Source organism: Chiloscyllium punctatum, chromosome 25, assembly GCF_047496795.1.
Source record: "Chiloscyllium punctatum isolate Juve2018m chromosome 25, sChiPun1.3, whole genome shotgun sequence".
In the NCBI taxonomy this organism is placed as follows: domain Eukaryota; kingdom Metazoa; phylum Chordata; class Chondrichthyes; order Orectolobiformes; family Hemiscylliidae; genus Chiloscyllium; species Chiloscyllium punctatum.
In genome coordinates, this window is record NC_092763.1 from 25,900,624 (window position 1) to 25,927,370 (window position 26,747).

General features: G+C 41.0%; 1 protein-coding gene across 1 annotated transcript in view; it reads right to left on the minus strand.

Moving 5' to 3' along the window:
• LOC140495773 (sodium- and chloride-dependent neutral and basic amino acid transporter B(0+)-like) overlaps positions 1–26,571 on the minus strand; it is a 42,664-nt gene extending 16,093 nt beyond the window's left edge. The window contains exons 1-7 of the mRNA XM_072594864.1: positions 26,465–26,571; positions 26,082–26,235; positions 24,350–24,481; positions 20,597–20,764; positions 4,899–5,037; positions 3,689–3,821; positions 1,917–2,057 (exon numbers count right to left, since the gene is read on the minus strand). Coding sequence (XP_072450965.1) covers positions 1,917–2,057; positions 3,689–3,821; positions 4,899–5,037; positions 20,597–20,764; positions 24,350–24,481; positions 26,082–26,235; positions 26,465–26,536 — 939 coding nt within the window. The 5' untranslated portion in view covers positions 26,537–26,571. The remainder of the gene's footprint in view (positions 1–1,916; positions 2,058–3,688; positions 3,822–4,898; positions 5,038–20,596; positions 20,765–24,349; positions 24,482–26,081; positions 26,236–26,464) is intronic.
• Positions 26,572–26,747: the final 176 nt, after the last annotated feature.

Genomic DNA, 26,747 nt, shown 5'->3' on the forward strand with positions numbered 1-26,747 from the left:
GCAGACATTTTGTCCCCTTTCTAGGTGACATTGTCAGTGCTGTGGAGCCTCCTGTGAAGTGCTGCTGTATTGTGTCAGTTGGAATGTATTTGGTTTCGCTCCCGCTGCTTCTGGTTGCTGGTTCTGGTTGTTTGTTGCAGTGGTCGGTATATTGGGTCTCGGTCAATGTGTTTATTGATGGAGTCTGTGAATGAGTGCCATGCTTCTAGGAATTCTCTGGCTGTCCTCTGTTTGGCTTGTTGTATTGTCCCAGTCAAATTTGTGATCCTGGGTAGTGCTGTTGAACACAGAGACCCAGGGGATTCTGTGAAACTTGCATCACAGGTAGACAGGTGGTTAAAGGGAATTTAGCAAGCTTGCCTTCATTGTTCAGAACTGTGTACAGTTCTGGTCACCCTACTATAGGAAGAGTATTATTAAATTGGAGAGAGTTCAGAATAGATTTAAGAGAGTGTGTTGCCGGAACCAAAGGGCTGGAGATATATAGATAGGATGGAACATTTTTCACTAGAGCGTAGGAGGTTGATGGGTAACCTTAAATAGGTTTATATCATCATGAAGGGCACAGATAAGGTGAATAGCAATGGTCTTTTTCCCAAAGTGAGGGAGTTCAAAATTAGGGAGCATATTTTTTAAGGTGAGAGGAGAAAGATCTAAAAGGAACCCGAGGGGCAGATTTTTTTTCTTTTATAGAGGGTAGTTTGTATGTGGAATGAACTGCCACAAGAAGTGATAGATACAGGTACAGTTACAACATTTAAAAGGCACTTGGACAAGAACATGAATAGGAAAGGTTTTGAGGGATTTGGGCCAGACGCAGGTAAGTGGGACTGGTTTAGTTTGGGAAACTTGGCTGGCATAGGGTCTGTTTCCATACTGTATGACTATAAATGCAGTTTCTTGGACATACACAATATGAATATTTAGGGTAAAAAGAGGCACATTGTTAAAGCTTTTTGTATTGCACACTCAGGAGAAAATTGCAAGAATGTCAAATGTCACAGAACACCAAGTTACACTGCATAAGAAGATGCTGGTTGGTTGGCAAGTGGAATCCAATTGGGAGAAATAATGCCACAAACAACTTAACAGGGAATAATAAACTAATTAAGGTTCTATTTAAGTATGAACCAAACTACTATGATTGATGAAAACTGGTGCAATGCTGAAGGCACCAGTGTATGTTTTTAATAAGTGGAAAATCTCTGTACATTACTTCCTTGGCAATTAAAATAGAAGCTTCAGTAATGGTGCATCCCCCATGGCAACATTTTGGCCATTCAGAGTTGACTTGTCTGATTTGAATTTAAACAAAAGATTGGCAGATAACTGTTGCATGCATTCTCAATGGCAATGTCTTTTAGAATAAGAGTCAATCTGTATCTACTATCCATGTAGTGTAAATTGTTGTTCCCTTTGTGTTTTGGTATTCCTGTGATTCTGCCCTGATTGTGTGTAAGAAGAAACATTTTGATAGCATGTCTGAGCTTTTCAGCAAATCTCAACTTTGAAAAAGCAAAACCAACACAGCTAATGCATATCAGGAACCTTTGGCATTGTTTCTGTTCCCACCTTGCCCAATCCCACTCTCCACCATCAAGCTGGTGATTCAATTCTAGCTCATTGTATCTTATCACATCTTATTCCATTTTAATCCTTTCTATCTGCTACTTGCCTGAAAGCCAAACGTCAGAAATTAAACAGCCTAGTCTTATCCCAAGGAGTGAAGTGTAACTTTCTCGCAGTTCCCTGAACCAAACATGATTGATTAAAAGCTGACCAATAACTAACAAACCCAAAGCAATGCTCAGGCCTTTAACGTTTTGCCTCAGACATCCTGGAGATAAATAAATAGGAACCTGAATCTGTTTGTCAGAAATTTACAGATAACTTCCATGGATTCCTATCATATTTACCTCAGCATCAGCCAGTCTAGAGAAATCTGATTGGCTTCCAATGTAGAATTCGATTCCTTTATGGGCTCCCTCCAGGGTAACCCCGCGGATCAGGAGTGCAGTCAGAACCACATAAGGGAATGTTGCAGTGAAATAAACCACCTGAATGTGGAGAGTTCCAGGTTAGATTTCTCTGTATTGCTTGTATAATATTGGCAATATTGGATGGCAGAATAATAATACCAAGGAATGATCCAAAAGACAATTGGGACAATAACAACTATGTAATGTCCATATTTAACACTAGGCTGTGCATTGTAACTGCATTTAAGGAGCACCTTCGAGTTATTTATGTCTCCCATTCAGCTAAGTTTAAACATTAAAATGGAATAAGATGATGAACAGATGGCACAGTGGCTCCGTGGCTAACATTGCTGCCTCACAGCAGCAGGGACCCGGGTTTGATTCCAGCCTCAGGTGGAGTGTGGAGTTTGCACATTCTCCCAATGTCTGTGTGGGTTTCCTCTGGTTGCTCCAGTTCCTCCCATAGTCAAAAGATGTGAAGGTGGATTGTCCACAGTGTTCAGGAATATGTAGAGTAGGTGCATTAGTCAGGGGAAATGGTTCTGGGTGGGTTACTCTTCGGAGGGTCAGTGTGGACGTTTTGGGCAAATGGCCTGTTTCCACACTGTAAGGATTCGATGAATATGTTTTAATACTCACATTTACTCCTCAACTTTCTTTCTCATTCATCAGACAAATCTGACTTCAATCAAATAAAGCCCTTCATCTAACAGTAATCTACTCAATCACTTCACCCTGTAGTACCCAGTCTTCCAGAGTTATAGGAAATGACCCCAGAGACCCTGTATCAGTTGCTGAAACCCTTCAAACTAGGGACATATTTACAGGGATTTGGTGAATTCACTGCTGTTCCTTTCACAACACCAGAGAAAGATATTTAAACCTTCCTCAGAGCACTCTTCACCTGAATTGCTCATAAATTACGAATCTCACATTTCACAGCAACAGAAATGCGTCTTTATTTGGCACCTTTAATTATTAAATAAGCAAAATGCTTCTTCACACGAACATTAGATAACAAGAAATGACACTGAGTCTGCATGGGAGAGGTAACCAGACTTTCCCTCTTGCTGGACAGTCAGGGAGTGTAGCAGCCTCTACACTGCTAGGAAGGCCCAAGCTGGTTTTTTTGCCAGTAGGCCAGGTACTGGATCAGAGGGCTTTTACCTGAAATGTTGATTTTCCAGCTCCTCAGATGCTGCCTGACCTGCTGTGCTTTTCCAGCACCACTCTAACCTAAACTCTGGTTGTCAGCATTTGCAGTCTTCACTTTTGCCCAGGTATTGGATAAGGCTGAGACTTCCTATGTCCAGCCTTTGAGATCTGCTGGCCAAACAAATGGGAACAGTGGCCATTTCTAGAGCTGCAGCCAGTATCTGGAAAGTCTGTCATCAAGATAACAGGAGGGGATTTATGATTTTGGATAGTAACTCCTGTAATTGGAAAAGCAGACAAGTACAGACAGGTAATGTCATGTAATAGTATTGGGGGTTGTGAGGGCAAACACCTCCATTGGACACATTGGCCCAGGCCAGGAAAGTGCCCATTCTCCACTCACATAACAGAGTGTGATCATCCTTTCCACACTCTCCAGTCATTTCTAACACCACCAATGAGCTAACCCATGGGTGTGATGTTCTAATTTTACTGTTGCAGCAATCTGTCCTTTATGACAACAGTCCAATCCTTTTCATCACTCGTCATTTTACCTTTCCTGAAGATTTGATTCCTTTGGATAGCACAGTTCCAATGATCAGCCAGGCCAGAAGCAGACAGAGGGCTAAATACCAAACCATCTCCCCTGTCTCATCTATTGAACTAGTCCGACGTAAAGCCACTTTACTGAAGAACAGAATGACAAAAAGCATCTTTGGTATGACACAGAATGCAGACAGTATTTAAGCACATATATCCAGTTTTGAATGATGTCGAACTCAATCAGTCCGACTCTTGGAAATGGAATTTTGGAAAAGGTTGGGTTATATTCAACACTGTATTTAATTAAAACAAAGATAAAATTTTATGTTTTTATGATTTTGCTCTCTACTTTTACTGATTTGATTAACAAAGTTAAACAGAGAAAGCAGATCAAATTCCCTGGAGGGCTGATTGGATTTGAAGGCATTCCCTAACCATGCTTCATTGACTTTCTTATATTAGCCCAGACCTTCACATACCAGACACAGAGCAATGGTGTACACTTGGAACCTGTGGGGTCACCCTGCTGCAAGCCTACACATTTACCTACTTATCCACCCTATATATTCACTCAGTCATGCACTCACCCCATTCAGTGAAACACCAGCCCCACACTGGACACTGAAGTGTACCTGACAGCAGCTAATGCCATTAAAATGGAGTATGGTCAGTCCACCCACAATGGCGCAGCACCATTATGTGGCTCTTTGACAGATGCTGTGCTCTGTGTTTGTGAAGAAGCTGGGCTTGCAAGACTTGGTGAATGTAAAGCAGTATTTAGGTGAAAACAAGTTCAAGTGAAACAGTAATCTCATGATGATTAATCAAAACACCTACATGGTGGCAATGTTAAAGCACAGTACCTGTTCTCCATTCAGTTCCGAGCATTATGGGTTATTTAATTAAACAGAGATAATTAGAATCAATTCTCATGGCGAACCGGTTCCTTGATTAATAAATAGAAATGTTCAATAAATGTTTCACTGTGTAAACGTTGTTAAAATAAACCTACAGTGTTAGAAAGCAGGGAGCTGTTTACAAATGAAGGACTCCTGTTGCAATGTTATAGTTTAACTGGAGTATGATATAAATAACAGCTCCATTGAAATCAAACAGCTTCCCTTTCATTCAACCGGACATTCACCAACTAACCTTTCTACGAGGAGTTACTGGTCCAGCTGCACAGGTTATAGGTGCTGCTCTCTGAAGCAATGTACTTACTCCCAGTATTGCTCACTCGGACCCTGGTGAGGAATGGAGATTACTGATCCATTTGGACAACTTTCATTGTTTGTCTGCAGCCATGTTGTGTTAACGATTTTAAAATATCCATCGTCCAGAGTGAGATTGCAGAGTGGATCTGGAACATGTGGAATGTGTTTAGAATTGCAGCTCACCAGGAACAAAGCTGTTATTTCTAGTGATTAATCAGGATCACTGACTCACTGTGACTGATTCAGCCTGATGGTTACAGATGTGTCAGACAAAGAGATACAGTCTCTGTACTCTACTCAAAGCACAGTTCAGCACTGTCATCCTTTCTGTGCACTGGTGCTTTTAATTGACAGAAACTAGACTTCCGCTAAACAGATTAAGATATTAAATTACAGGGTTCCTCCAGTGAATGATTGCATATTGATGAGCTTTATAATAACAAATAAACACACTGTGCTGATAGAATTCGCATAAAGGAGTCTCGATTGTTTCAATTAACTTCTGTGGAAATATCAGAAGAGTTCTTAGAGTTGAAGTGATATCATAATAACACAGAGCCAAAATACAACACATGGTCCTATTGTTACCCATAGCCCCAACTGATCAGAATTGGAATTTTTAATGCATTGTAATATTTAACTCAGTGTAACACAGTCTAATTGTAACAAAATGATTCAATTATAATGCACTGCCCCATTTAATATGTCGTATGACAGACCTTGAGACAACACATAATAGAAACATGGAAAATAGGAAAGGAATCAGCCTTTTGACCCAGTTCGCCCAATCTAACATTCAGTATGAATATGCACAATACACCATCATAATCCCATGCTTCACTCTCTTCCCATAAGCCTTGGTTCTATAAACCCATTTCTTTCTTAAATACATTGGGTGATATGGCCTCCCCAGGTTCACTATCTTATAAGTGAAGGACTTTCTCTTATCTTGGTCCCCTAGCCAACTGAGAATCCTGAGTGTGAGGCTCCTTGGCTATGGATCCCTGCATCTGGGCTGTCCAGTCCTGTCAGAATTGTAAATGTGGCAGATATATCCCCTTTTAATCTTCTGAACTTCAGTGTGCACATACCCAGTCAACTCAATCTCGATTCAAATGACAATGCTGCTATGCCAGAAATCAGCCTGGTGAGCCTTCATTGTTCTCCCTCCTGGCAAGGAGTCAAAAACAACATACTTCATGTGTAATTCTGATGAAGGGTTCTGCTGAAGGTCATGATTCTACCCAAAACATCGATTTTCCTGCTCCACGGATGCTGCCTGACCTGTTGTGCTTTGCCAGCAGCACACTCTCGACTCTGATCTCCAGCATCTGCAGTCCTCACTTTCTCATACTTTGTGTGTAGTAAACCATCCTCGCTCCTGTATTCAAATCCTCTTGTGTTGACAGTCAAAGTACCATTTCTCCTGCTTACTGCTTTCAGTGAGTAGTGTACAATGACATTCAGGTCCCTTCATGCAACCATGTCTCCCAATCTATCACCATTTAAATAATATTCTGCCATTCTGTTTTTCCGACCAAAATAAACAATTTCATACCTGTCCACATTATACTGCCTCTACCATGCATCTGCTCACTCACTCAACTTGTCTAATTCATACTGAAGCCTCTTTACATCCCCATCATTCATAATCCTACCTAATTTTGTGTCATCAGCAAATGTGAAATTATTACATTTGATTTTCTCAGCCAAATTGTTGATCCTTACTGGGAATTGCTGGGGCCCAAGCACTAATCTCTGATGTACATCAATTGTCATCACCTTCCACTCCAAAAATGCGCTAGTTAGTTTTCCCCAGTTTTCCGAGCGCAATTTCTCGAGCCATTAGATTGCACCACACACACACACACACATACACATACACATATACCTTCCCACCCCTCCCCGCCATCCCATGTGCATTCAGTTTTACTTGGGACTTTCTCAAAATCTTTCTGTAAATACAAATAAGGTTCTCCCTTATCTATGAGTTATATCCTAGAAAAACCCCAACAGGTTTGGAAAACTAACTTCCCTTTCAGAAATCTGTCTGGACTTCGTGTACTTCCACTGGTATTTTGTAAGTGAGCTATTATCCTATCCTTTATAATAAACCCTGACATTACGACTGATTTCAGGCTAACCAGTCTGAAAATTCCACTTTTTTTCTTTCCCTCACTTTTAAATAGTTGAGTTACATTTCCCACCTTCTGATCTGCCAGGACTGTTCCAGATTCATCAGAGATTTGGAAGACAGTTATCCCCTCGTCCATTATTTCCCTGTCCACCTCCTTTAGTTCACAAGCAGGATATTATCAGGCCTGGGGATTTATTAACTTTCAATTCTATTAATTTCTCCAGTACTAGTGTTTTGCAAATACTAATCGCTTGTAAGTCAATATTCCTTTAAATTTCTGGCAAGTTATTTGTTATCTATGAAGACAGATGTGAAGTAGCTGTTTAATTTCTCTGCCATTTCCTGTTTTCCGTTATCAATTCCCCTGTACCAGACATTGAGGGTCCTACATTTGTTTGCACTAATTTTGTTCTTTTCAAATACTTATGATCTTACAATCTGCTTGCATGTCACTTGCAAGTTTACTTTCACACTTTAGTGTCCCCCTCTTAATCAATCTTCCAAAGTCTAAACTTCTCCAGTTATCAACATTGCTTCAAATAACATCTGCCCGAGTTCCCTTGAACTTTTGCTGCCACCTAGTCTTGTTGGAAGGCAGTAACTGTGAGCGCCAGGGGCTTGTAAAGGTGACAACCTATCATATACTTGGCAGATATCCTTCCAGTTGGAGAGGGTAGGATGGATCAATATGCACAGAGTAGAGTATGAATGGATTGTTTGAAATATATTCTTCCCTCCAACACACCCTGTTGAATTATCCACATGGATTGTATCATGGAAACAAACTGTAGCCCATCAACTATCATGATATTCTCCACAAACACTCTGCTGTAAAACAAACTGTCCAGACAATCAACAAACAAAGTGGGTGTTGTGGAATTTGTTGCAATAATATCTGGCCATTTACTGCACAGAAAGTGCAGCAAACCTTTCCAGCACTTCTCCAGAAAAATTTGTTTGTAGTTGGTAGCATGGTTTTACTGGTCCTGAGTTACAGAGATTGCAGGGTACACAGAGTAACGGATTGCTCACTGACTGTATAAGGTACATACTTGCCAAAGATATAAACATAGAAAAATAGGACCAAAGTAGGCCATTTGGCTCTTCAAACATGATGTGCTATTCAATATGACCATACTTGACCATCCAAATCCATCCTCAGTTTTCTTCTCCCACACAGTTTAGCCATACAAAGTATTTCTAACTCCTTCATGGGAGAATCCAGAACTAAGCATCCTAGTTCAACAACGATGCGCAATTTTTATCAATCACAGATTGTTATCAAAACCCATGTGGTTCGTTAATGCCCTTTACAGAGAGAAACTGCCATCCTTACCTGGCCTGGCTTAGAGTTCACAGAGTCATAGAGACGTACAGCATGGAAATAGACCCCTCGGTCCAACCCATCCATGCTGACCAGATATCCCAACCCAATCTAGTCCCACCTGCCAGCACCCGGCCCATATCCCTCCAAACCCTTCCTATTCATAAACCCATCCAAATGCCTCTTAAATGTTGCAATTGTACCAGCCTCCAACACTTCCTCTGGCAGTTCATTCCATACACGTACCACACTCTGCGTGAAAAAGTTGCCCCTTTTGTCTCTTTTATATCTTTCCCCTCTCACCCTAAACCTATAACCTAGTTCTGTACTCCCCAACCTCAGGGAAAAGACTTTGTCTATTTATCCTATCCATGCCCCTCATAATTTTGTAAACCTCTCTAAGGTCACCCCTCAGCCCCCAATACTCCAGGGAAAATAGCACCAACCTGTTCAGCCTCTCCCTGTAGCTCAAATCCTCCAACCCTGGCAACATTCTTGTAAATCCTTTTTGAACCCTTTCAAGTTTCACAACATCTTTCCGATAGGAAGGAGGCCAGAATTGCACACAATATTCCAACAGTGGCCTAACCAATGTCCTGTACAGCCGCAACATGACCTCCCAACTCCTGTACTCAATACTCTGACCAATAAATGAAAACATACCAAACACCTTCTTCACTACCCTATCTACCTGCGACTCCAAGGTCTCTTTGTTCAGCCACACACCCTAGGACCTTACCATTAAAGTGTATAAGTCCTTTGCTTTCCCAAAATGCAGCACCTCGCATTTATCTGAATTAAACTCCATCTGCCACTTCTCTGCCTATTGGCTCATCTGATCAAGATCCTGTTGTAATCTGAGGTAACCTTCTTTGCTGTCCACTACATCACCAATTTTGGTGTCATCTGCAAACTTACTAACTGTACCGCTTATGCTCGCATCCAAATCATTTATGTAAACGACAAATGCACCCAGCACCGATCCTTGTGGCACTCCACTGGTCACAGGCCTCCAGTCTGAAAAACGACCCTCCACCACCACCCTCTGTCTTCTACCTTTGAGCCAGTCCTGTATCCAAATGGCTAGGTCGCCCTGTATTCCGTGAGATCTAACCTTGCTAACCAGTCTCTCATGGAGAACCTTGTTGAAAGCCTTACTGAAGTCCATGTAGATCACATCTACCGCTCTGCCCTCATCAATCCTCTTTGTTACATCCTCAAAAAACGCAATCAAGTTTGTGAGACATGATTTCCCATGCACAAAGCCATGTTGACTATCCCTAATCAGTCTTTGCCTTTCCAAATACATGTACATCCTGTCCCTCAGGATTCCCTCCAACAACTTGCCCACCACTAAGGTCAGGCTCACTGGTCTATAGCTCCCTGCCTTTTCGTTACCACCCTTTGTAAACAGTGGCACCACGTTAGCCAACCTTCAGTCTTCCGGCACCTCCCCTGTGACTATCAATGATACAAATATCTCAGCAAGAGGCCCAGCAGTCACTTCTCTAGCTTCCCACAGAGTTCTAGGGTACACCTGATCAGGCCCTGGGGATGTATCCACCTTTAACCGTTTCAAGACATCCAGCACTTCCTCCTCTGTAATATGGACATTTTTCAAGATGTCACCATCTATTTCCCTACAGTCTAGATCTTCCATATCCTTTTCCACAGTAAATACTGATGCAAAATACTCGTTTAGTATCTCCCCCATTTTCTGCAGCTCCACACAAAGGCCGCCTTGCTGATCTTTGACGGGCCGTATTCTCTCCCTAGTTACCCTTTTGTCCTTAATGTATTTGTAATAACTCTTTGGATTCTCCTTAATTCTATTTGCTAAGGCTACCTCATGTCCCCTTTTTTGCCCTCCTGATTTCGCTCTTAAGTATACTCCTATTTCCTTTATATTCTTCTAAGGATTCACTCGATCTATCCTGTCTATACCTTACATATGTTTCCTTCTTTTTCTTAATCAAACCCTCAATTTCTTTAGGCATCCAGCATTCCCTATACCTACCAGCCTTCCCTTTCACCCTGACAGGAATATACTTTCTCTGGATTCTCGTTATCTCATTTCTGAAGGATTCCCATTTTCCAGCTGTCCCTTTACCTGCGAACATCTGCCCTCAGTCAGCTTTCAAAAGTTCTTGCCTAATACCTAATCCAAAATAGATAAATTTTGAATTACCAAGGGGATCTAAGATCATTAGGATCTGCAGGAATGTAGAGTGGAGGTTGAAATCAGATCAGCCACAATTTTATTGAATGGCAGAACAAGCACAAAAGGCCTAGTGGCCTTCTCTTGTTGCTGGTTTGCATGTTCATATGTAAAAGATTTTTGGTCATAATGGAGTGAACGCAGGAAGAGCCACTGTGACGATGCTGCCACTTTAAGAGATTATTTTGTCCTTGTTTTTGAAAGAGGTTGTAAGGCAGAGGTACCAAGCTGTCTCCAACAAAGTAAACAATTTGAGAGGCCTTGGGTTTTATTTTAAGTTGGAAAAAAGGAAGCAGGTCTGCGTGTGGCCACCTCTCACAGCTCAGGCGTTCTAGTTTTCAGCTTTATAATTTTAAGCAGGAGCCTTTGGGGTCTCAAATTGAGTTGGGAGCTTCAGTGAACTTTCTCTGAATTTTCTCTTGATCTTTTTTTCCCCCCTCCTGAATTGGAGAACTGCATGTGAGAATCTGTGTGTGAATTTCCCTTTTTACCAAGGGGTGTGTTTCTGGGATGTTACTATTTTGGAACAGTTAATCAGTAATGGATACTATATTTACTATTTAATTAAGAGTTCCAAAAGGTAAGTTATTCTAAATTCCATTTTCTTTTGTTTGCATTTAAATACAGTGTTCAAATAAATTGTGTTTTGCTTACCATCAGGTCATTTGACTAGTCACATTGCATCTGGAGCATGGCACTTCTCATCTGCCTTCAATATAAGAAAAAGTTAAGGTCTCGGCTACCTTAAAATATTTTCAGGGGGTCTGGTCAGGTCTATACACCACTCATAAATGAACATCCCTCCAGACTCAACCCAGAGAAGTTAGCGCAAGTAAGTAAGAGATCAAGTTCATGATTGACAATGACATTATTGAACAGAGTCTTATAAGGTGTGGATTGCTCAGCGTGATGGTGTGAACACCAGGCAGATCACAATGGCTGCATAAAGTATCACCAAGTCAATATGATGGAAATGACGAATTTATATTGATTCTGTGACTGGAGGAATATACAGTATTGAGAGGATTAGACAAGCACAGTTTGTTATAAAAATGTATTCATTAATGGGATATTGGCAAGTTACTTTGACCAATAAAGCCTCAGAAATATCAGCTCCATTAACCCTGATGGAATTTATCAATATAAATACATGCCCTTCAAGTTGAAAAATGCATCAGCAATATTTCAATGGTTAACCAGCAAGGCCATCGGACAATTATGCAACTGTGTGGTATTTATTATGATTTGGCCAAAATCAGCTATGTCTGGGAGGAACATATATACCACATGTACAAATGGAGAAACTAAAAAGCCACTTTGTCCATGGTCTTGTTCAAAAGTGACTTTTCTAAAGCAAAAATAACAAATCATGGAACAAAGCCAAGTAGCACCAATAGAAGCAAAAATAAGCAGTCAGAGGATATAAGAAGAAATATGCAGTGGGTGAGTACTACCATAGGTTTGTTCAGAATTTTAGCATATGCTGCTTCCTTTGATAATTTATTTAAAAATTTGCAAGAGGTATGAATGACAGTGTGATTTCAGAGTATGTTTGACAGGTTGAAAGTTGTACTGACTGTTGCACCAATTTTAGCAGCACTGAATTACGCATTACCATTCAAACTGGTTGTTAATGCCAGTGACATTGGCATTAGTGCAGCTTTATTACAAGAGGACAAGATGGCAATCAAACAAATAGTCAGCTATTGTTTTACGCAAGTAATATTGAACAGTGGAAATTGGTATTGGCTATGCAACACTTTTACATTGACATATACAAAAACTCAGACTTATTTATATAGATTACAGCTCTCTAATTTATCTTGCAGAATTTTCCAACAGAACGGAATTAGGTTTTTGTTAAAGTGTAATGCTATAATCAGCCAATTCAAAAATCTTTGCATCACAGCAAGAGACAGTATCATACTGAATGAGTTATCAAGAGCAAACATGGAAGGAAACAGGATTTTTGGTCAAAACATATATACACTGTAAGACCATAAGACATAGGAGCAGAAATTAGGCCATTCAGCCGGTAAAGTCTGCTCTGCCATTCGATCTTGGCTGATAAGTTTCTCCATCCATTCTCCTGCTTTCTCCCCATAACCCTCAATCCCCTTGATACTTAAGAACCTATCTCCATCTTAAATACAGTCAATGATCAGGCCTCCACAGCCTTCCGTGGCAATGAGTTCCATAGATCCACCACTCTCTGACTGAAGATGTTTCTAATTACCTCCATTCTAAAATGTCTTCCCTTTACTCTAAGGCTGTGCACTTGGGTCCTTGTCTCTCCTACCATTGGAAACATCATCCTCACACCCACTCTGTCCAGCCAGTTCACACAGATATACAGTTAATGTCAAAGTAAAATCAGAGTTGAGTTAATCTAATCATAAGGAAATAATTGAAAATTAAAATCCTTTTACAAGTACATATACTGTATTTTTCCATGGGGAGCTGTGAGGTGGGATGAAGTTTCATAATATGTTATTATTTCTATTTGAGATTGCAGAATTGAAGTTGGAAGCAACTGCATTTTCTTCAGAAAGGTCAGATTGCTATTTTGAACAATGAACTCAAAACAGCATTTTCAAGAAATTTTACAATCTCTTTGAAATGATGAGCAAACTATCTTGAGGAATAATTGAAAAGCTGTCTGGTGACTTGCGTTTTGCAGTACAATGTAGGGGAACAGAAACAGATTCATTCAGAAATTCAGTCAACATGGCAGAAGTGCTGATAGTATCCATCAGCAAAAACAGTCAAGACAGGGCAGGGCTGGGCTGGGCAGAGGTCCTTGATTACAGGACAACACCAGAAGCAGAAGGCTGTCAAGCTATCAGAGGACACATCCTCCAAAACATGAAGATATGAGTTTAAGGAAATAATTTTCTATAGTAATAGTGAGCTGAGTTAGAGGCTTAGGGAGAGACATGAACTGAACATTATAGCATGACACCATGTGTAAATGCTCATCAATTTGCCAAAACAGAAATCACTTGCTGCTGGTTCAGCTGAATTTTAGTGTGGTGATAGGGGTAACCCTTTCCTGAGGTGTTGTGTTAAAAGGGAAAAATCGTTCTCTCAGATATTAATTCATTTTATAGTTCCTGTATGGTGTAATATAATTTGTATTTTTTGTATCTTTTACTTCCAACGTAAAAGATTCAAATGAGGAACGTTTCAAATGTTTTGATCTCAGCTGATGGCAATACTGGACAAATCAGATCCCACAATGAAACCTGGATTGATAGACCATAAGTTTATTTTTGGAGGTGGTTACTTTTATGATTAGTTACTGAATGCATTTACACGAAGCTGACAATGTTCCCAAACACAAGAATATAAGTTTATAATAAAGAAATTTCAAAAAGTTTTGTATGGAGATTTTAGATTTTAACATAAGCAGAAAAACAAAAGTGTCAACACTTTCCCAAGCAATATCCTTTATAGATCCTCAGCCCCAGAGAAATATAATTCCTGTTTTAACACTTGGCTTTTATAATTAGCTGAAGCATTTTAATTTTCCTGTTGTTAGAGTTTTAAGACTGCTTTTTAGTTCTGATGGTTTGAAGGTCCTTTCAATTCTGATGGTCTAACCCCTTTCTCAGTTCTTACACCTTAAAACCTTGTGTACTAACTATCCTACTCCAACTTCACAAACTAAGACCCTTCTCTATGGTGTCTATTTTCCTAAACTGAAAACTTCATTCTTCTGCTTCGAGTCAACTGTTCTCTTGAACTTCTAATTCTTCTGAACTGAAATTAAACTTCCATTCAAGGAATGAATGCAACATTGTGGGGATCTCGAGGTGTGATTAGTATGTTCAGTACATCTCACAGTATAAGCATGCTGATTCATTCCTGATCAGTACACAAACACATAATCTTATGTATACAATGTCCATGTGTTCTTGGTGTTAAATGGACACAGAGTAAAGCTTTTGGTATTATTTCTTTCTTACTTTTCAAAATGATTTGTCTTGATTGTTTTGTACCTTTGAGGTCATGTGTGAGGTGAACAATACGGAAAGTTTGGCCATCTGAATTTTGCCTTTCACTTTGGTTTACATTTGTGCACCTTGCCTTACTACCATCTTGCTGCTCCTGTGTTTTGATCTGGGATCCGACTTAGCCTTTGGAACCAACTGCCTGCAAAATCTCTCATTGTCACATGCTTTAGTGATTAAGAAAAGCTGAACAGCTTTTTGATAGATGTGACAAACCACACCTGTAAATTTTGTTGGTTGGTTGTGCTTTGTTGACTAGAGCAAGAGTGTGCTGGCTGAACACAGTGATGTTGTTCTGCTGCTGTAGCTTCACACTTGCATCAATCATTAAGTAATGCCATATAATGTCTGGCCCTCTCTCTTACTGGAAAATTCTTCCCCTCAGGCTTTAAGTGTTGCAAACTCAAAGAACTACTCCGACAGTCCCACTTCAGAAAAATCATACTCATGCCAACAAACTGGTCAGTAGATTGTTGGGTCTGTTGTCTGTATACCATGAGTTGGATTCTATTCATTCTGAACTTTAGTTTTAACTTGAGTTAACCTTTGAGAACCTTCTATGTCATTATTGTGTCTTTAAGATCACCCATGGAAAACACACTTTGCGAATTTTGTAATTTTTGTGAAAGTACACTTTGGTTGAGTTTTACAGCTCTTGTTTCAGGATCATCTATCTTTTGGCAGATTAAGTATAATTTCCTAGGTTGTTTAAACAGTTACAATTCTGTAAATGGGACACTGGATGCCCAAAGCCTTATGAGATTTCTGCTATCCATGAATCAGCCTTAAAAATGTTGCATTGTACCAACATAAGACAACTGTTCCTTATAGTATGTCAGCATATGTTAAAATTGCTCTTTCCTTAAGAACAAAGTTCTTGCCACTGTTGTTCTAAAAATCTATTACTTAAACATCAACTCTCTGGAACAGAGCATCCAGCTTTCGAGCTTTCTGTACTGCACTTGGCTTCTGCTCCATTTTATGTTTAGAATTTAGCTCTTTTGTTTTACTTTTAATTAAGACAATCTTAGAAAATTATTTTGAATTAAAAGTTCATACATTCTTATCAAGAAAAAAGCAGCTCTGTTGTCTTGATCATTAATGCTCTAACTATAGATTTCTGGAGCTGCATGGACTCTCAGAATCTGAATAGCGATGAGCTACTTTCTCATTGTTTGAATTTTCTGTTGTTTTGCAAATATCAGCCAAGATACTGGAGTACTTTACAGATGGTAACTACTGCTATCATGATTTTTATTTACCTCTAAAAGGGTAACTTATCTCATGTAACAATGCATTTGTCACCTTCCATAACAAAGGCCACTGGTCTTGAATATTGTGGAATCAAAGAATCCAACAGACATTTACTGCAAGGTGTGTGAAGGTTTGTAGCTCAGGTTGAGGTTTAGGATGTAGGTTTGCTCACTGAACTGTAGGTTTGATATCCAGACATTTCATTACCTGGCTAGGTAACATCATCAGTGGTGACCTCCAAGTGAAGCGAAGCTGTTGTCTCCTGCTTTCTATTTATATGTTTGTCCTGGATGGGGTTCCTGGGGTTTGTGGTGATGTCATTTCTTGTTCATTTTCTGCAGGGTTGGTAGGTGGTATCTAGATCTATGTGTTCGTTTATGTGGTTGGAGTGCCAGGCCTCTAGGAATTCTCTGGCATGTCTTTGCTTAGCCTATCCCAGGATAGATGCGTTGTCCCAGTCGAAATGGTGTTTTTTTTCATCCGTGTGTAGGGCTATGAGGGAGAGATGGTCGTGTCTTTTTGTGGCTAGCTGATGTATCCTGGTGGCTAACTTTCTTCCTGTTTGTCCTACGTAGTGTTTGTGGCAGTCCTTGCATGAAATTTAGCCCCAGGATACACGAACACCAGCTAGCCACAAAAAGACACAACCCTCTCTCCCTCGTAGCCCTACACACGGATGAAAAAAAAACCCACCATTTCGACTGGGACAACGCATCTATCCTGGGACAGGCTAAGCAAAGACAAGCCAGAGAATTCCTAGAGGCCTGGCACTCCAACCACAATGTCATAAACAAACACATAGACCTAGATACCATCCATCAACTCCTCAGAAAAGGAACAGGAAATGACATCACCACAAACCCCAGGAACCCCATCCAGGACAAACATATAAATAGAAAGCAGGAGACAACAGCTTCGCTTCACTTGGAGGTCACCACTGATGATGTTACCAGCTAGGTAATTAAACGTCTGGATATCAAACCTACAGCTCAGTGAGCAAACCTACACCCTAGACATTTACTACAACTAACTATTTTGTAGAACATTATACTCAAGTGCTGTCTATGGTAATATTAAGCCATTAGGTTATAACAGAGCACATGTTTCCAGTAGAATGTCCTGCTTCAAGTGATCTAGGGGAAGATGGATTCTGAGACATTTATGCTGTCAGATCACATGCCATAATACAGTGATGATATCATGAGCATATTTCTTAAAAGCATGTTAACCTGCTGAAGAAAAGGCAGAACACAGCCCACTCTGGTACATGTTGTTGCAAATCAAAATCCCCAAAATGATCAGGAAATTCACTACCTTTCTGGTATGTGCAAATCTGCTTCTCCCAGTTTATGTCAAAGTTGTAATCACCCATTTGTAAACCTCTGCCTTCACTAAATGTTTATCTAACTTTAGCAGAGAACACAGCAAGATGGCACCAGATATGATCGACTCCATGGGAGATCCTGCATGCAGATCTAAGTTTCCTACTTCCTACAATCGCCCTACACTCTTTAAACTTAATAGAATGCCTTTAAAAATTACTAATAACTCTTCACACTCTCTTAATATTCGCCTGAACCTGTGATTTTGTTTTGCCGCTGCTTACTTATTATTTACTATCTATGCTACTTAACTGTATTGCTTGCAAGACAAAGCTTTTCACTGTGCCTCGGTACACGTGACAATAAATTGAATTGAATGTGGACAAGTTCCACTTCATAGCCACCACCAAGTAATAGAATAAAGAGCTCCCTCTACTGTCTTAGACTGGGAGAGCTGTCGCTCAGATGAACCCAGTAACGGCCTCACATTAATTATACTCTCAGAACGATACTCTCAGAACGATACTCAACAGCCAACATCCCACACAGCAAGATCATCACCAAACTCTGTTCCACTGACAGGGAAGATTCACCAGAGGGTATATAGAGTTTAGAACATAGAACAGTACAGCACAGTACAGGCTCTTCAGCCCACGATGCTGCAGTGAGCATTTACCTTAAACTACACACCCCTCAATTTACTGCCATCCATGTGCTTGCTCCGCTGTCGCTTAAATGTCCCTAATGGCTCTGACTCTACAATCACCACTGGCAATGCATTCCATGCACTCATCTCCCTCTGCGTAAAGAGCCTACCTCTGACATCTCCCCTATACCTTCCTCAATCACCTTAAAATTATGAACCCTCGTGACAACCATTTCTGCCCTGGGGAAAAGTCTTTGGCTATCCACTCTGTCTATGCTTCTCATTACTTTGTACACCTCTATCCAGTCACCTCTCTTCCTTGTCTCCAGTGTGAAAAGCCTGAGCTCATTCAACCTCTCTTCATAAGATAAGCCCCCCAATCCAGGCAGCATTCTGGTAAATCTGTGCATCCTCTCTGAAGCATCTACATCCTTCCGGCAATGAGACAACCAGAACTGGACACAATATTCCAAATGTGGTCTAACCAGGACCTTGCAGCTCTTAAACTCAATTCCCCTGTGAATGAAAGCCAAAACACCATATCCCTTCTGAACAACTCTATCAACGTGGGTGGCATCTTTGAGGGATCTATGGACATGGACCCCAAGATCCTGCTGTTCCTCCACACGGTCAAGAATCCTGTCTTTAAAACTGTACTTAGCATTCAATTCGACCTTCCAAAATGAATCACTTCACATTTATCCATCTGCCACTTCTCAGCCCAGCTCTGCATCCTGTCAACATCTTGTTGTAGACTGCAACAGCTCTTGACACTATCTAAAACACCACCGATGTTTGCAACAACAGCAAACTTATTGACCCACCCTTCCTCTTCCTCATCCAAGTTAATACACTGCACTTACAACAGTCGGAATTAGCTCTTGCTCTGAAATATCACATTTGAACCTTACGAATAGATATAAACAATACCCACAAGTGTCTATGATATTTCATTGACATGATTGGTCTGTGCGATCAAAGTAATTATTAATATATCATTGTTTATACAAAGAAGATAGTAATGAGAGCAGCAATTGGCTATTGAATCCCCAAATCAAGATTTTGTAACATAGGTCATCTTTTAACACAGCTCTACTTTATCCCCCTATTCCCTCAACCTTTAGCTCCCTAAATGCCCAAAATAATCTGTCTTTCTCAATCTCAGAGTTTTCCAGTGGACCTTGACCCCCACATAGCCCTTGTTCCCACCCTCCTGATCTCTTAACCTTCTCTGCACTCCTCAGACCCCAGATTCACCTCAAGACCCAGTGGGTTAACGGTGGGCCACTGCACAGGATACATGATGATGAGGTTCAAGACTATACTTGTGCAACAGGATGTTAACACTGAGTGAGGATGCACATGTTCCCAATTTAAATCCTGGTGATCCATTGAGCAGAAGTAAAGAAAACAAGAAAATATTCAGCGAGACACAGTTACAGAAAGAAAGAGCTACTCTATGGGAGACAAATTGGTTCTTGTAAACCACTTTTGTTCATAAACCTTTATAGCTCACTATCCTGCAATTCCAGTGACTCAATAACAATAAGTTGGATATTTTACGCCACTGCGTTATTTTGGATTTGGGGAGAGTGGCAGCATCATGCAATATAGGTTGACAAGCTAGCCCTGCAGCTCCCCACACATCCCAAAGCTCACCCCCCCATGAGGCAGAGGGTCAGTGGGTACTGAGATCAGTAACCTGTGCACTAAGTGCAAATAAGACATCAGACCACAAGATATGGAAGCAGAATTAGGCCATTCAGCTCATCGAGCCTGCTCCACCATTCGATCATGGCTAATATTTTTCAACCCTATTCTCCTACCAACTCCCTGTAATCCTTGAACCCCTTACTAATCTAGGTCATGAATGCACTCAATGATCTGGCCTCCACAGTCTTGTGTAGCAATGAGTTCCACAGAGTCACCACCCTCTGGCTGAAGAAATTCCTCCTCACCTCAATTCTAAAGGATCGTCCCCTCACTCGGCGACCTTGCCCCAAGATCCGAGTCTCTCCGGCTAGTGGAAACATCTTCTCTATGCCCACTATCACGAATACTTGCAGGTCCATTTGGCTTGTTAAAAACTCAACTTACCACAAAATACCTGTCCCACACCATAACACAGTTGGCACATGCAGGTGGCTGCTGTATTTGGAGGGTGCCTTTTTGCTGATCAAGGGAACCCCAGTATCCAACAAAAGACAAACATCTCTTTCATTCCTATCCACCTGCACTTCCAAACCCAACAGTGCCACCCTACTTGTCATTCACATCTCTCCTTGCCCAACAGTCATAGCTTCCTCTGGCACCTGGATCTGTCTTTTTTAATTTGCACAATGGAGCGTTCTTACAGTCAGGTCGATTGGAAAAATTGGCCAGCAGCTTCAGAGCTTGAGATTCTGCACTGAGGAAAGACAATTCCAGCTTTCTACCTGTTTGTAGTGCCGACTGCATATTATTTCATTGGGACTGACTAAACTGCCCATTAGACAGAAGTGGGTACTGACAATGTTGGAGATTAGAGTGGTGCTTTTTTCGTTTTTCCTGCTCCTTGCATTCTACCTGACCTTCTGTGCTTTTCCAGCACCACACTAATCTGAACAGCCCACTCTGGTGTACTCCTTCTAACACCCAGTCCAATTTTACTGTTGCTGATTTCTATCCGAGTCTTTCTGCTGCATGATCACAATGAAGATGGTCACTAAAACTCCTGTCCATTTCTCTTGTTCATTCAGACTGGCAGAATGAACAGTCGGTGACTATAGTTTCCCCAATAGAAGTACTGTACCTTTGGGAGTCCTGCTGCATGTTTCATCTGCTCCCCACCAACTGAAGCAGTCTGCCCATGGCAGGGGTGATTGGAAGGAAGCAAACAGGTAGTACAGACTGTAGGCGAGGATGCTGCAGTACGAAATGTTGCCAATTGCTCCGAAAAGGACCATGGTTATACCCACACCTTTAAATGGAATGAGGAAGAGGCAGAAACTACTAATTTGAAATAAATTCTTGGACATGGATTCAGATGGTCAAGAAAAATCAATCTTATTTCATTGTAAAAATTGCTGGAAAATCTCAGCAGGTCTGGCAGTTTCAGTGGAGAGAAATCCAAGTCACCGTTTCGGGTCCAGTGACCCTTCCTCAGAACACCAGACCCAAAACATTCACTCTGATTTCTCACCACGGATGCTGCCAGACCTTCTGAGATTTCCCAGGAACTTCACTCTTTGTTTCAGATTTCCAGCATTCACAGCTCTTTCATTACCATTAGTTACCGCTATACTGATGTCAACAATTCTCTAAGAGTTATTTACAGTGTGATACAAGTTACATTTCATTTATATATATATTTATATTCACCAGTCTTCAGATGTCACAATGTGAAGGATATGAAGCAAACTGGAGAAATAATCAGCCAGTTATTGTTCCACCTGATTGTCTGAGGTGTGTGCAAAAGTCATGCATTCACAACAAGGTGAAAGGTAGGAATCAGTGGTGGTATAGTGGAACTGTCTGGTAATATTCTGGGACAATGTGGAGATGCCAGTTGGACTGGAACGGACAAAACCAAAAGTCACATGAAGTCAGATTAAAATCCATCAGGTTTATATAAAATCACAAGCTTTTAAGCGCTGCTCCTTCATCAGGTAAAGTGACTTGACTTGATGAAGGATCAGTGCCCCAAAAGCTTGAGAGTTCAAATAAACCTGTTGGACTATGAGATTTTGTTGTTTGATTTCTGATAATGCTCTGGGGACATGGGTTTGAATTTCATAGGTAGTGAAATTTCAATTTTATAAACATCAAGAATTAACGTTCACCTAATTGATGATTGTTGTAAAATGGTTCTTTAGGGAAAGATATCTACCAACTTTACTGGGTCACTCCTACATGTGACTCCAGATTGTGACTAACTCTTAATAGCCATCAAATGCCCTCAAGAGCCATTCAGCTCAAGAACAATGAAAGATGGGCAATACTTAATGGTAAAGTCCTAGGGAGTGTTGCTGAACAAAGAGACCTTGGAGTGCAGGTTCATAGCTCCTTGAAAGTGGAGTTGCAGATAGATAGGATAATGAAGAAGGCATTTGGTATGCTTTCCTTTATCAGTCAGAGTATTGAGTACAGGAGTCAGGAGATCATGTTGCGGCTGTACAGGACATCAGCTTTTCCCTGGTCAAAACTCAAGCCTAGCCTTAATGGACACTCACCTCACTGAAGCAGACTTCATAATAATGACATGCTCTAGTATCATTCAACACCATCTTGTTCTGCAAGATTGGGAGGAAAGTTCATCCTATGATCTGTAAGGAGCTGAGCCTCCAATTAGAGATTCCGTCTCTCCTTTGCTCCCCCAATCACACATTCCTTCCCACCCTATCGATGCCGCTCCTCCAGTCAGCGATCCTGTCTCATGAGGAGCAGCAAAAGTGGGAAAGAGGGAGTCTATGATTGGAGGAGCGAGACAGAATCTTTGATTGGAGGAGCAGCTCCTCATTGATCATGGGGTGAACCTTTTCTGATTGCTGGCCCTCATGATTGAGTTTCAGAGAGGGTTTGGGCTGGTCTCTCCCAGTCTGGCAGTGTCATGCCAGAATGGTGGTCTTATCTTGGCTGCATCATCTACGTATTCCATTGTTCCTAAATCGGCTTTCCCCAAGCCCAGCGTTGTGAACTAAACTGTGATGAACTTTGACCTTTTGTTTCATTATCATGTATAATTTCTGTCATTAATATAAGTGCCGTGGTAGGGCAAATAATAAAACTTTTCACTTTACATAAAAGTACACCGAGGGCAGATTTGTCTGCCACACATCCTGCTCCAGGCATTTTGAATGTTGTGTGTTGACCAGATGAGGGCTGGACATGAAGTCAAAGAAAACTGGATGTGACCTGAACATGACATAATGCTCTCCTCTCCTGACCCAATGAAATCATGAAACCTTTCCATCATCCAAGTGTTCCATCGTTCCTAAACTGGCTTTCCCCAAGCCCAGAGTCATGAACTAAACTGTGATGAACTTTGACCTTTTTTTCAGAGAGTGATTAAATAGGCATTTAGCACACTTGACTTCATTGCTCAGTCTTTGAGTATAGGATTTGGGAAGTCATCTTGAGGTTTTACAGGCCTCTGCTGGAATACTGCATCCAGATCTGGCCGCCTAGTTATTGGAAGAATATTATTAACCCAGACAGGGTTCAGAAGAGATTGACCAGGACGTTGCCAGGTTTGAGTTACAAAGAAAGGCTGGATAGGCTGGGACTTATTTCTCTGGACTGTAAGAGGCTGAGAGGTGACCATATGGAGAGATACAGGTAGGGTCAATGAGAGGTATCTTTTCCCCTGGATGGGGAATTTCAAGTCTAGAGGGCACATTTTTAAGGCAGGATGAGAGAGATTTTAAAAAGGCATGCAGGGTAAATTTTTACACAGAGTGTGGGTTCATGTGTGGAATGAACTTCCTGAGAAAGTGAAGGATGTGGGCACAATTACAAAGTTTAAAAGACATTTAGATAAGTAGATGAGTAGGAAAGGTTTGGAGGATGACTCAGGAGCAGCAGGTGGGATTGGTTTAGTTTAGGATTATGTTCGGCATGGACTGGTTGGACCAAATGATCTGTTTCCGTGCAGTGTGACTCTATGACTATGGCTATACAATCAGACGATAGGCTCTCAGTGCTAAACTCCTTGCTAATGGCAGCCCCCACCACTTCTAGCCAGGTATGTTTCATCATTGCATCTGACCTCCCTCCTGTCCTTCAGGCAAGAGTCAGAGAACAGGAGCAGCCTTGTTCATCCACGTGCTGGACTCCAGCACTTTCCAAACAGTGACACTGAAACCATTATCGATTGTTGTAAAAACCCATCTGGTTCACTAATGTCCTTTAGGGAAGGAAATCTACCGCCCTTACCCGATCTGGCCTTCATGTGACTCCAGACTCATAGCAATGTGGTTGGCTCTTAACTGCTCTCTGAAATGGTCTAATGAGATTCTTGGTTCAAGGGCAATGAGGAATGAAATGGTGGCGGCTGCTGTTAGCAAGGAGTGTGGTGCTGAGAACCTATTATAGATTTAGATTATAAAGCCACAGTCATAGAGTTATACAGCATGGAAACAGACTCTTCAGTCCAACCAGCCCATGCCAAATATAATGAGGGATGAACAATGAATGCAGACCCAGCAAGTGGCATCCACATCCCACGAATCCCCACCAATGACATTAGGAAACCCTAGTTGCTGCAATTGAAAGGAACAAACTAGTCAACATCCCATTTAGATGAAAACAGCATCAATGTTAGGAACAAAATGACCAGAGAGTTCTAGAGGTGCTCGGTCTAAATCTGATTGCATTTGAAATGAGGGAAGAGCCATTGCATGTGTCTCTCTCTGTAAGGTAAATGATAGATTCTGGACAGTACAACAGCATTCTGATCATAAAATTACAAACAGGATATTAGCATGATTAAACACCAAAGCTGTAATTACTCCCCAATTGCTCAATTTAATTGTTGCCAACCTTATGTTGCTGAATAAACCCTAACCTTGCAACATGGGCACAGCTTTCCAGGCTGCAACAGGTCCAAGGCTGGCAAACTGCCCAAAGGAAGATTCCAGAAAAAACATTGGTATGCCAATGAGTGCCAGCATGAGAGTGTAAGGAATAAGGAACACACCTGGAAAAGAGAGGAAATAAAAACTGACAAAGGTTGTATTAATGTTGGACTCACCTGACTTGTTTACAGTTTTGAAGTGGATGTTAAAGAAAGAAACAAATGACTCAATTTTATATTAACATTAAAACCAGAATGCAAGGTTATTCAGCATCTAAATTCAAAACAAAAAAGTGGTCCATTTCAGCACAGTCAAACAGTTTACAGGGAATTTGTGTGAATGTATGAATTAGGAGGAAGACCGTTTCGCCTATTATTTATTTCAGACTTCCTGTGAGGTTGCTAGCTTCTGCAGTATTTTGCTTTTATTAGGCTATTTAGCCCCTTGACTGTGCTCTGCCAATCAACTAGTTTAGTTCAGGAAATGGTCAGCATTGACTAGTTGGACCAAAGTGCTTGTTTCCATGACTCAATTGACTCTATGACTCTATAACAAGATTATGGCTGGCTGTTTGAAATCTGAATTCCATATTCTCACCTACCCTCAATAACTCTTGATTCTTCTGCTTAACAAGAATTCAGTTCATTATAGATCATTGCTAGGGTGAAAATACAATCTGTAATCCTGGCACAGACATTGATATCGTACATTAATAATGTTCCAGGAAATGGAGGGTTCATTGTTTCTTTGAAACAATAGAGTTTCAAATGAGATATGATGACATCAAATCAGAAATGTGGGCGATCAAATGACACAGCACTCCTGAATTTTTCTCCTCTTTGTAGATCAAGTTTTAGGGTTTGTGTTGCAAATTTCCCTGAAGTTAGTTTTGGAGTGGATCCTACCTCATCATTTTCCGTCCATTTTCTCTCTCCCCCCCACCCCCTCCCCCACCGTGCGGTTATTGATGAGAGCCCAGACCAGAGTTTCCTGCACCTTTTACAGTGTTCAAAATAAAACTGAACTGTAATGACATGAGTCTCAATTCCAAACCTACTGCATTCCTGCCTTCCGAGCAGTTTCACTGTTGTTCCTTTTTGGTGATTGGTTAATACCTGACTAAACAAATATCAGTGGCAATGTAATGTAACACATGACGACAGAGAGATGCTGAAAAAAGAAACAAGCATCTCGACCCTGGGCTGATTCTAAAGATCCACTCTTACTGAAAAATGAATTGTTACTTTAGGAAGGCCTTAGATTCTTGGATCCTCTCTTTGGTAAAACAGTGTTTCCAACCTCCCCCAAGAATATCCACACAATAGACTTTTTTTTAAAGGATACCCAAAGTGATTAAATTATCGTTTGACAATAGCTCACATTGGAGTGTCAGTGACTGACTCACTAAAATCCACCTGGTTAAAAGGGCACCAGCACCCAAGTCTGGTTTAACCTGCAATTCTCTCCAGTCTCAGCCTCTATCTTCCTCCTCTCAAAAATGGATAGTAATTAGCACCTGATTATATCTTCCACATGACAACACAAAATATATTGCTAAACACAGAACAGATTCTAACTGATACTCCAGTCATTGTTCCCTCTTTCAGCATTATCCAAAATCATACCATTTACCTTGTTAAGTAGAATGAATTTAAATTCTTTATTAATCCCTTCATTCACTTCTGTTTGCCCCCCTCTGTATTGTAGACCTGTCTGCAGTACCTCCTCCGTTTCTGTAAGCCAGGTAAGGGAACCTCCAGACATTGCCCAGACCCACAGCACAGCCGATCATCGACAGCAAGTAATCAGTCTTTAAGGACCAGTTACCTCGCTCCATATTCTCATCACCTTCCTCCCCAGGATCATTGGTGACAGCCTGAGAGACAGTGAGGAAAGTTAGACATTCTAAGATAATAACGCACAGTTTTGTCCCACCACAGGAACACTGCAATGGTCTTCATCAGCAAACAATTGGTAGTTTGGAAGTGTACTTAATTTCACAGTGACACGCTGCAATTAACAAAAAAAAATCAAAATCCTTAAATCATTGGCACCTCTCGAGACTTTTATATCGACAGGCTGGCTTGTTTTGACAAAATGCTCACCCTGTCCTTAGGACGGCACGCTTGATAGCGATTCTCTGCGAACCGCGTCAAAGTCAACTCTACCTTGTCCATTTGTGGGCAATGGCAAACGCTTCTTGCTCAGGGGTTAAAATTTGGGGCATGTCTGAACTTTGTCCAGCTCCAACACACTAGTTAAGAATTAATAAATCCTGCACCAAGCAGTGACCTCTCCACCATCGCAGTTTGACCTTTTAAACTGCAGGGATACAGACCAAACCTGGTTATTTGAGTGATCTTCGCAAATGGGTACAAAGACCATTAA